An 11,228-nucleotide genomic window follows, 5' to 3' on the forward strand; every position below is an offset into this window, starting at 1 on the left:
AAAAAAAACAAAAAAAAATAATGGGATACACAAATGTGTCCATTTTATTAGGCCTGTTGGTGGTCTTTGTTTCACCGATGGTGTTCGCAGATGATGTGACACCAATCCCAGAGGCCAAACCCCAAGTGGAGCAGTGGTTCAAGGCCAACGTTGGTCCATTGGCTCAACGTAAAGGCTTAGATCCTGCACTCGTCGCTGCTGAGGCTGCTCCACGTATCATCAACGTATGAAAAAACACTACTACTACTTCATACTATATTGTCCCCAAACTATCACTCGAAATATTTTGATACAAAATTTGAAATTTATATATGTAACGATTGCAGGTGAATCCAAAGGGAGGTGAATTCACAACACTAACCGCCGCAATAAAGAGCGTTCCTGCAGGGAACACAAAGCGGGTGATCATAAAGATAGCTCCTGGTGACTACAAAGAGAAGGTCACTATCGAGAGGAACCAACCCTTCATCACATTGATGGGACAGCCCACTGCCATGCCCGTTATCACCTTCGATGGTACTGCCGCCAAGTATGGAACCGTCGATAGTGCCTCTCTCATTATCTTATCCGACTATTTCATGGCCGTCAACATTGTCGTCAAGGTATATATATCTATAAATATATGAAGTATCCTACGTACGTACTATACATTATACAACTATATATATATACACGTGACTAGTCATCAAGGCCCATGAGGCAGTGATACTTTCTCTTTTTAGGCCAATACATATGCCAGTTTCCCTAGATTTCGAATGACTTGTTTTTTTTTGCATATGTAGAATACTGCCCCGGCGCCAGATGGTAAAACAAAGGGAGCACAAGCCTTATCTATGAGAATCTCAGGAAACTTTGCTGCTTTCTACAACTGCAAATTCTATGGTTTCCAAGACACAATCTGTGACGATACCGGAAACCATTTCTTCAAGGACTGCTACGTCGAAGGGACATTCGATTTCATCTTCGGAAGTGGTACCTCTATGTACTTGGTACACAAACGATACCCTAGATAATCGCATTTCATACATTATAATTTTCTGAATACATAAAAGTCTGAAATCTCTATACGTACATGTTGAATTTAAAAGGGAACACAACTGCACGTGGTCGGAGATGGTATTAGAGTGATCACAGCACACGCAGGTAAGAGCGCAGAAGAGAAGAGCGGATACTCTTTCGTGCACTGCAAGGTGACTGGAGTCGGTGAAGGAATCTATTTGGGAAGAGCATGGATGAGCCACCCTAAGGTTGTCTATGCCTACACCGAGATGACCAGCGTCGTCAACCCAGCCGGATGGCAAGAAAACAAGACCCCCGCTCATGACAAGTAAGTCCAGTTTCATATATTACATAGACACGTTGTGATGACCTAATCGTCTGGTCACTTATGCCGGTTCCATCTAAAAATTACAGGACCGTGTTCTACGGAGAGTACAAGTGTTCAGGACCAGGATCACTCTCAGCCAAGAGAGTTCCATTCATACAAGAGATTGACCCCACCGAAGCTAACCGGTTCCTTTCCCTCGGCTACATCCAAGGATCCAAGTGGCTTCTCCCACCACCCGCTTTGTAAACTCTTTAATATTATTAAGAGAAAATCATTACGAAAAATGTTGTAAAATACTGAGAGAATAATTAATAAATTGATAATTTTTTCCTGTCCCAAGTTGGACAAGTGTAATTTTGGACACAATAATATAATAAAAATATATATTTTTTTTAAAATCTTATGTAAATGTATTGTCTCATCAATACTATCAATTAATTATATAAAATTATCAATATATACATATACATAAAATAAATTAGTGAAATTATCAATATATAACTCTTGTATTAGTTTTATGGTAACATAATATTTTGGTGTTCAATTCAAAACATGATAATTGTTGTTTTTTAACTGACTCTAACAATATATTGATTATAAAAGTTAAATCTTATTTCAAATCTATAATTCTTAGAAAAAAATTCAAATTAAGAAAATATCTCTATAAATTGTTAACTATTAATTGATAGATAATTTAATTTCTCTAAAAAATCAATAGATTTTCTCGGTCTCAACAGTATTAATTTATAGAGATTTTACTGTAATATAATTACCACTAGAATACCAAAATACCAAAAGCATACACTAACCAACACTATGGAATTTTTTTTTTTTTGAGATAGTGTTTATACAGTTGAAAATATAGTATCCCAGCCAACAAAATATTTACGAATTACGAATATAGAAACTTTCAAAGTAGCATGAAAGGAGACTTTTAATTTGTTTAATGTTCTTTGTGTTGGGGTTGGTTTATAACAAATTTTCACTGTTTGTTCTTTGTACATTTTTTTTCCATGGTCAAATCTCCGGCGTATTACCATGCCCCGTCCAATATTTAGACTTTTTAGTTTTTGGTTAGGATATTCGAAATTTTTTTATAAGCTTCATCGTCATATTATTATGCTCATGTTACATTTAAGCGATTTTTTTTTTTTGACGAATTCGAGTTTATATTGATGATTTTGTAAAATCATGATATCAGCTGATCAATTAGCCAAAGTTGCGGATAAAATCAATCCGAGTAAGAATTAAAATTATTTTCTATTTTTAGAAATTATTACACATGTGTTTTTTTTACATATTATTAAAATGTAGATGAAATTAAAAATATTTTCATCTTACATATTATGTAACGTACAATCACTTTTACCCATCGTAATATAATTGAACCATCATCTCTTTTCATATCATTATCACATTTTTTATCATCACTAAACCTACCATTATCTCTTACCACCAAAGAAAAACGCTTACCGCCATATCATTTCAATAATATCAATACTTTGATCTACATTTTAATCAATGAAAGAATTTTTTTATATATTTTAAATAATGGACATGCATATAAAATTGACTACTTGGTAACGTTCCACTCTTTATGTGAAATATACGAAGCAGCTAACCGGTAAATTAAACAACTCTTTACGTGAAATATTTGTAGCATCTAATTAATCGATAAAACAATTTTGGTACTTTTCCATGAGCCTAGGGAAAGCTCGAGGTTAAATTAAAAAATGTGCTATTCTATTACAATTTCTCCTAACATAAACATGAGAAACTTGGAAAGAACGGATAGATCAAGAAATAATACCGTGATAGATGTGGTATTTATGGATATGTCATAAATTTGGCCATTTCACATTTTGGTAAGCTCTCAATCTCCTTCAAAGAAAACCGACATGAATCTTCGAATTCATGCTTGTTGCATAGCTGCTAACAAGGTTTGTGCTTCTGCTTCGAGTGGCAATGCCGTAGAATGTAGTATCAATGCTCCTCAACTATGTAATATGCCACATGATCTCGAAAAATCCAACCCCACTTTACCTATTGAGAAAAATAATAAACGTTGCATCATAGTTGCATATTAAAAACGGTATCATTGGCCTCTCCAATGTTGAGAAACACAAAGTTCTGCTGTTAAAATAGTTTGGTTTAAATAATGGCGAACTGCTGGTTCCTCGTGGATCGTCCTTCCAGCCCGATTCCTCCCTCAACATTAGTTGAGGGTAGATCCAAACGTCCTCCCCCTTCCCCCCTGATCCTCCTGATCCATTTCCCCTTCCTTCCCTCTCTGTCTTTCCTTCCCTCTCCCCAATTTCTCCACCCACAAGTTCCCCAACTTCTACTCAATCTGATTACTTTAATATGGAGAGAACCATTCTGGCTCTCCCAGCTCACCACAAATCTACTCATGTGGTAGTAAATCCCCAGACACAAGCAATATTTAACTCTTATTACAAGAGTATGGGTCAAAACCCTAGATCTACTCAATCGGATACTGTAGCAGAAGGAAAAACTGTTGCTCATACTGATGGTCTTCTTAGCACTCCCCCGCCAAAGGTTGTTCGGCGGTTCTTTAGTCACTCGCTAGCATCTGACTGTCCTTTTAATGTTAACAAATGATTTTGACTCGAATCTTTGATCGATCTCTGATTGATTATTATTGAATCAGAATATAACAAATGGAAAGAAATATAATTGAACGGAAAAAAAATATATACTATTACTTATTATACAGAAACAAGCTTCTTAATTGGATTTCATATTAATCACTCACCAAGTGCATGAGAAATGAGAAATTACTCTTTATAAAAATTCAAAAATTCTTGAAGGAATATAAACCACAAACGAGAATGTCAAAAGGAAGGCGAAAAACCACAAACGAGAATAGCAAAAAGAGATCTATCCGGTCTGGACGATCCGGACAAGTATATAAAAGTCCCTTCAACGGCTTCTTCATCTCTTCCATTCTTAAAAGTAAATAAATAAATAAATATTCTTTTCTTTTCTTTTCTTTTTTATATTTTTAAATAAAATAAAATAAATGATGGGTTACATCTCTCTGTCCCTGATTGCATTACTTGTAGTTTTTGCGCCACCGGTGGTTCTAGCCGACGATATAACTCCGATTCCCGCGGAAAAAGCCCAAGTTGAGCCATGGTTCAAGGCCAACGTTCAACCGTTTCCCGCGAGACGAGGCACACTCGACCCCGCTCTCGAAGCTGCTGAAGCATCACCACGTATCATCACCGTATGTACATCACAAGTTTATTATATTTATAAGATTAATTCTTTTATTATGAATCCAGCTTTCGTTTTGTGCATTTTTCCATTTCAATCAATGCACACTATTAATTTTAATGCAGGTGAACCAAAAAGGAGGCGGCGATTTTACGTCAATAAACGCAGCGATCAAGAGCATTCCGGTAGGAAACAAGATCCGTGTGATCATCAAGTTGGCTCCTGGTGTATACAAAGAGAAAGTCACAGTTGACGTAGGCCGACCATTCGTTACATTGCTTGGCAAACCTGGTGCTGAAACCAACTTGACGTTCCATGGAACCTCCGCTAAATACGGTACAGTAGAGAGTGCGACGCTTATCGTCTGGGCCAAATATTTTATGGCAGCCAACTTACACATTTTAGTATGTACACATTCTAAAAACTTAATTAGTAGCTAGTATAACACTTAAAGGATTAGTTTGTAATGTTTTTTTTTTTTTAATATATTTCCTATAGAATACTGCTCCGATGCCGAAACCAGGTACACAAGGACAAGCTCTAGCTATGAGGATCAACGCCGATAAGGCTGCTTTCTACAACTGCAGATTCTATGGTTTTCAGGACACTCTTTGCGACGATAGGGGCAACCATTTCTTTAAGGACTGTTACATTGAAGGAACCTATGATTTTATTTTCGGAAGAGGAGCTTCCTTGTACTTGGTACGTGTATACTTTAATTAGTTCTTCTGATCTGTTTAAATACATTTAATTATTACGCATGGCTGATTAGTGATTACTACGTCGTGTTTTATTTTGTTTTTGATCCATAGAATACGCAATTGCATGCTGTTGGAGATGGATTAAGAGTGATCACAGCACACAATCGACAGAATTCAAACGACCAAAGCGGGTATTCGTTTGTGCATTGCAAGGTTACTGGAGTCGGAACCGGGATCTACTTGGGTAGGGCTTGGATGAGCCACCCTAAGGTCGTATATGCCTACACTGAGATGTCCAGTGTCGTCAACCCATCCGGATGGCAAGAGAACAGGGTGCGCGAGCATGACAAGTAAGTCTATCGATTTGAATCTAAATTACGTAAATGTATACACGATTTCCCAAATCCAAAATGATAAGAATTAAAAACCAACACTAGACACTAGTATATAAGAGATAATGTTTAGTTTTTTCATATTTTTGAATTTTGAATTTCTCAACTCGATATATTGCGGCAAAATTTTTTTTTGACATTGTATAACATTATGAATGATAGGACGGTGTTTTATGGAGAATACATGTGCACGGGACCAGGATCACACAAAGCTAAGAGAGTGGCACACACACAAGACATAGACAACAAAGAAGCTAACCATTTCCTTTCCCTCGGCTACATCAAAGGCTCTTCCTGGCTTCTCCCTTCTCCCGTTTACTAAACTACACCTCTTCGTAACAAAAATTCTATAATTTTCACCCAAAAAAAACATGTATATGGTACACAGTTGTACATTTTATTCTCTAAGAAATCCTCTCTTCCTGTTAATGATGGAGGAGTAGAGACTTGTGTAATTTTGGTTCTATTATAATAAAGTCGATTATTGATAAGAACTACGACGTACTGGTTAATTATGTATTGATCTATCAAATCATCAAAATTCAGTTGGTTGTACATCATTTAAATCATAAACCCTAAACCCTATATATATGGGTTTGGATGATGCGAATGTGTTATGATTATAGTGTGATGTGACTGATTAATAATATGAATTTATCAACTTTTTGAAACTAATGATAATAATTTGGGGGAAATTTTGTAAACAAAATTAATAAAAATGGATGTTACTTGTTATATTTTTGGTTGGTTATATTTTATATATTGTAATTTTAACTATTTAGTTTCAATTGTCGAAGCAACAACGTGATTTAATAATTTTTTCACCAAAACGTGATTTCACTATGAATACCAAATATGTGATTTTGTAATTTTAGAGAAAACCACGATTTGGAATCATATTTGACCTAAGTAATAGTTTTAGTAAAACATTATAGAATTGGTATTTGATTAAAAATTATAGTATAAAAAAGTTACGGATTTATGTTTTAGGAATAAAATTATGTAAGTTTTTATCCTAATAATTGGCATTACCATACACATGGGAAAAAAAAAGTACATATAGTCCTATAAAAAAAGGTGTGAAAATCACTAACAAAACTTTCATTTGACGTAAAGAAAACACCAAAATTAAGTTACCACTGAACTAAGTATTCCTGTGTAGCAATTTTACATTCAAACATAAATTGTTGGTTAGGTCCTTAATTTTGGTAAATTCATAAATAGAAATGCAATAATAGAGTTCTTTTTGGAGGAGTCAATATTCAACAGTAAATTTTCCTTTTCGTAGATGGCGATAGATAATTACAACAAAATCAAATGCTTCAAGAAATATAGACCACAAACGAGAATAGAAAAAATAAGTTCTGTCCGTATCTGTCCGTTCAGACATCGACAAACAAGACAAGTATAAAAACCCCTTTGATGCTTCTTCATTTTTTCCATTCTCAAGGTAAATAAGACTAGTAAAACGTAGTTTTTTTTTTCTTCCATTTTTCATTATTTTCTTTTATTTTGAAAAATAAATAAAAGAAAATAATAAAAGATGGGTTACATGTCAATGTCCGTGGTTGCATTCCTTGTCTTTTTTGCTTCGCCAGTGGTTCTAGCTACCGATACAGATCCTATTCCAGAAAACAGGGCCCAAATCCCGCAATGGTTCCAGAACAACGTTAAACCCTATTCCCAGAGAAAGGGCAAGCTAGACCCCGCCCTCGATGCTGCTGAAGCATCACGACTTATTATCACCGTACGATACAATTCTAATCCCATTTTGGTTTAATTTTAATTTGATCTTTAAAAAAAGAAAAAAAACTAGGTTTGAGTATCTGGCTCGGTTTAAAAAAAAAAAAAAAAAAAAAAAAAAGGAAAATGTTGAATAGTAAATCAGCGAGGATTGTTACGATAAGCAACTGGGTCAAAATAAACCNGGAGGAGGAAACTTTAAGACAATAAACGAAGCAATCAAGAGCATTCCTACAGGAAACAAGAACCGTGTGATCATCAAGTTGGCTCCCGGTGTGTACAATGAGAAGGTCACGATCGACATAGCTCGACCATTCGTTACGTTGCTTGGTCAACCTGGTGCGGAAACGGTCTTGACTTACCACGGGACAGCCGCTAAGTATGGAACCGTAGAGAGTGCAACTCTTATCGTCTGGTCTGATTATTTCCAGGCAGCTAACCTCATCATTAGAGTACGTGAAATATATTCCTTCTACGTTGTTACATTACATTAAAGATTGATTGCTACTAATCTAATTTATGTGTACATTTGATTTTTTTATTTTTTATTATTCTATAGAACACTGCTCCAATGCCGAAACCAGGTTCACAAGGACAAGCTCTAGCTATGAGGATCAACGGAGATAAAGCAGCTTTCTACAGCTGTAAATTCTACGGTTTTCAAGATACTCTATGCGACGACAAAGGCAACCATTTCTTCAAGGACTGTTACATCGAAGGAACCTATGATTTTATCTTCGGAAGAGGAGCTTCCTTGTACTTGGTAACTTCATTATCTTTTTTAACATGATATATGTTATATATATAACACATGATTTTTTTAATGATACATATATTTGTATATAATTCGATAGAACACGCAATTGCACGCTGTTGGAGATGGGTTAAGAGTGATCACGGCACAGAGTAGATCAAGTGCGAACGAACAAAACGGATACACGTTCGTGCATTGCAAAATCACTGGAACAGGAACCGGAATTTATTTGGGCCGGTCTTGGATGAGCCACCCAAAAGTCATCTATGCTTTCACAGAGATGACCAGCGTGGTCAACCCATCTGGATGGAGGAAGAATTTCAACCGCGGATACGACAAGTACGAAACATTTGATCATTATCATCTCATTCACATATAGTAACTCAATCAACTACATTTTATAAATCTGATAATAAACTGTGTATTCGATATTGTACCTTGTGTGGAATACAGGACGGTGTTCTATGGGGAATACAAGTGTTTCGGACCAGGGTCACACGTAGCGAAGAGAGTGCCTTACACACAAGATATTGACCAAAACGAAGTTAGGCCTTTCATATCTCTTGGTTACATCAAGGGCTCCACATGGCTACTTCCTGCTCCCAAATACTGAAATATTTCTTAAAACAAATTATTGGTTGTGATAATTTTTTGTAATCATCGTTTGTCAGCGACATGTTCCCATCGATTAATTAATTTTTTATATTGTTTGAGATATGAATGCGATAAATATATTTTTGTCTCTCTCTATCTAAAGCAATAGTGCATCCCAAATTTATTCGTTTCGTTATCATCATAGCTCAGAAGTTTGTGGTGTTTTTTTCCCTATATATATATTTAGCAAATCCTATGAGTCTATAATTTTCCAGAATGTCAAATTTAAGATAAATTATATTCACACACCATTGAGTTCATGATGTATATGTTTGAAGTACAAACAAAGGAAAGACCAATCTGTCCATGATATGTTTTTATTAAAATTTTGTTTTTATAACAAAAGAAAACGTAAAGACAAAAAATATACTAGTCATATATATACATTACGCACATTGTCTCGAGTTCATCAATTTTATAGTTCTAGTTGCAAATGTTAACTTATGAATTAAGCTAGCTTCGTCTTTCTTTCTTTTTTGTCGGCCTTAGCTTATAGTATTAATGTATAATCAAATAAGAGATGCATGCATATATATATAAAAAAAGACTATTTAATTAATTAAAAGACCCAATATGGTCATACATAAGATAACTAAAAGAAACATTGGATATGAACACCGACGAAGCCTCCGAGTAGCCGCGTCACAGCCAGGTCAGCAGAGAGTCGCCATCCAATAACAATGAACAAAAAAAAACAAAAAAAAAAACAGCTTTTTTCAACGGTTCAGATAGCAACTTTTGCAACGTGTGTTGGTTGGGTCCGGATCGAGTCTGACTAAGATTCCGCGAATCTGGTTCTTACGATTCAAGACCATCGGATTTTTAACGGCTCAGATTGCGTAGAAACCATTAGTACGAAATTGTCACGTCCAGCAGCGAGTCACGTCCCCTCCTTAATGAACTCACTCCTTGATTTTCGCATCTCCTCGTGGATAACATTGACGGTTCTTTCACGTTTTGTTGATCATATATAAACAACATATACATACACCTATTGTTATAAAAGTTTTAAATTGTTTTTAGTTGTTGTAGGTCATATTAATCTACAGTATATTCGGATTTATAATTTCACCAAATTATGGCGAGAGTTTCCTAAAATGCGCTTTAAAATACACTAAATGCATGTTTCAAACGTGGAGCTTATGTAATCAGGCTCTGCATGTTTATCCATAATTTGCTGTACTATATCTCTCTATACGATAAGATTATGTTAAATGTATTCCTCAAAATATTAAATGTCTGATAAGTCATACCAGTAAGATAAACAATTTTTGAAAAAAGAGCTATGCAAATAGTAGTATTATTTAATCAACATGATGGTAAAAAAGAAAGTCACATAACACCTTCCCTAAAAAAAGTCTGTCCCAGCTCCATCCTTGTTGGGACTCCACGAAACCAGTTATAACAAAAAAAAAAAACTAGGACGGAAATCGGACTTTTTTTTTAAGAAAACCAATAGTGAAATTTTTCTTTTAGTTTGATACAAATCTCTAATTTTGATTATTATAATAAGAACAGAAGAAAAACACAAACAATTATTAAAATATTTATGTTAACTTCATTTTAATCTTCTGATAATATGAATTCATTTTTAGCAGAGTATATATCAAAACGCGAGGGATGTTTAGAGGTTGTAATCAAATTCTATTTTGTTGATATGGTCAATAAAAGACATACATATTCTGATTTTATATATATATATATATATATATATATAGGAAATTTAAACTGGAATATTTATCCTTTTTTTTGTTTTTGGTGATAAAAATACATTTTCCCTCTTTTGAAAGATACATACATACATACGAAGTAGAACAGAAATACATGTTTGACTAAACAAAAAAAAAAAAAAAAGGAAGAAAAAGATAGATTGTCAACAAAAAAAAATCGGAAATAGAAAAGTAGGGGTAGAAGAGTCATTTAAAAGGATATGTTTAGTGTTCTGGGTGGGTCTGACGTAGGATACGTCAAAAATAATATCCCTAAAAACAAATCTCTTCTTTCTCTCATTCAAATTACGCTTTCCCCTACAAATACTCAATTCCTTCTCTTCCCAATTCCTTCACAAGTTGTGAATCACAACAAACCCCAAAACAATTCTCTTCCCAAGATTTTGTTTTTGTAATCCACCCCATTTCTATTTCGTAGATTCCTCCGATCATCAGATACAAGTTCTTTTTCAAACCTTGGATCTTTCCGATAACTTTGGATTTTTGTTTCCCCTATCTGAGTTTTGTAAAATCTCATTAAAAAAGGTGAAAAGATGAATGCTTTAGCTGCAACGAACAGAAACTTCCGTCATGCATCAAGAATCCTGGGTTTGGATTCCAAGATCGAGAAGAGTCTTATGATCCCTTTTAGAGAGATCAAGGTTTGACTTTTCTTTTTCTTTTTTCTTTTTTTTTTTTTTTTTTTTT

The 11,228-nt window shown here is 34.7% G+C and overlaps 4 protein-coding genes across 4 annotated transcripts in view; all 4 read left to right on the top strand.

The window, feature by feature from the left end:
- On the top strand, positions 7-1,663 carry LOC104734761 (pectinesterase PPME1). The gene is made up of 5 exons (XM_010454405.2): positions 7-224; positions 327-602; positions 783-989; positions 1,089-1,327; positions 1,414-1,663. Exons 1-5 carry the CDS (start codon positions 21-23, stop codon positions 1,571-1,573), a joined length of 1,086 nt encoding a protein of 361 aa, XP_010452707.1. The 5' UTR covers positions 7-20; the 3' UTR covers positions 1,574-1,663.
- On the top strand, positions 4,312-6,154 carry LOC104734763 (probable pectinesterase 49). Its single transcript, XM_010454407.1, has 5 exons — positions 4,312-4,577; positions 4,693-4,971; positions 5,066-5,269; positions 5,380-5,618; positions 5,823-6,154. Exons 1-5 carry the CDS (start codon positions 4,371-4,373, stop codon positions 5,980-5,982), a joined length of 1,089 nt encoding a protein of 362 aa, XP_010452709.1. The 5' UTR covers positions 4,312-4,370; the 3' UTR covers positions 5,983-6,154.
- Positions 7,116-8,905, top strand: LOC104734762 (probable pectinesterase 50). The gene is made up of 5 exons (XM_010454406.1): positions 7,116-7,417; positions 7,587-7,855; positions 7,963-8,166; positions 8,258-8,496; positions 8,611-8,905. Exons 1-5 carry the CDS (start codon positions 7,204-7,206, stop codon positions 8,768-8,770), a joined length of 1,086 nt encoding a protein of 361 aa, XP_010452708.1. The 5' UTR covers positions 7,116-7,203; the 3' UTR covers positions 8,771-8,905.
- Positions 10,800-11,228, top strand: part of LOC104734765 (glutamate dehydrogenase 2-like) — a 2,665-nt gene continuing 2,236 nt past the window's right edge. Inside the window, exon 1 of the mRNA XM_010454409.2 lies at positions 10,800-11,184. Coding sequence (XP_010452711.1) covers positions 11,075-11,184 — 110 coding nt within the window. The 5' untranslated portion in view covers positions 10,800-11,074. The remainder of the gene's footprint in view (positions 11,185-11,228) is intronic.

The sequence above is a fragment of the Camelina sativa genome, chromosome 13, assembly GCF_000633955.1.
Source record: "Camelina sativa cultivar DH55 chromosome 13, Cs, whole genome shotgun sequence".
NCBI classification, from domain to species: domain Eukaryota; kingdom Viridiplantae; phylum Streptophyta; class Magnoliopsida; order Brassicales; family Brassicaceae; genus Camelina; species Camelina sativa.

Bases quoted from the DNA above. Each gene is read 5' to 3' on its own strand.
- LOC104734761 (XM_010454405.2), top strand. From the start codon at position 21: ATGGGATACACAAATGTGTCCATTTTATTAGGCCTGTTGGTGGTCTTT. The intron at 225-326 runs GTATGAAAAAAC...TAACGATTGCAG, and splicing joins CTGCTCCACGTATCATCAAC to GTGAATCCAAAGGGAGGTGA. The intron at 1,328-1,413 runs GTAAGTCCAGTT...TAAAAATTACAG, and splicing joins AAGACCCCCGCTCATGACAA to GACCGTGTTCTACGGAGAGT.
- LOC104734763 (XM_010454407.1), top strand. From the start codon at position 4,371: ATGATGGGTTACATCTCTCTGTCCCTGATTGCATTACTTGTAGTTTTT. The intron at 4,578-4,692 runs GTATGTACATCA...ATTTTAATGCAG, and splicing joins CATCACCACGTATCATCACC to GTGAACCAAAAAGGAGGCGG. The intron at 5,270-5,379 runs GTACGTGTATAC...TTTGATCCATAG, and splicing joins GAGGAGCTTCCTTGTACTTG to AATACGCAATTGCATGCTGT.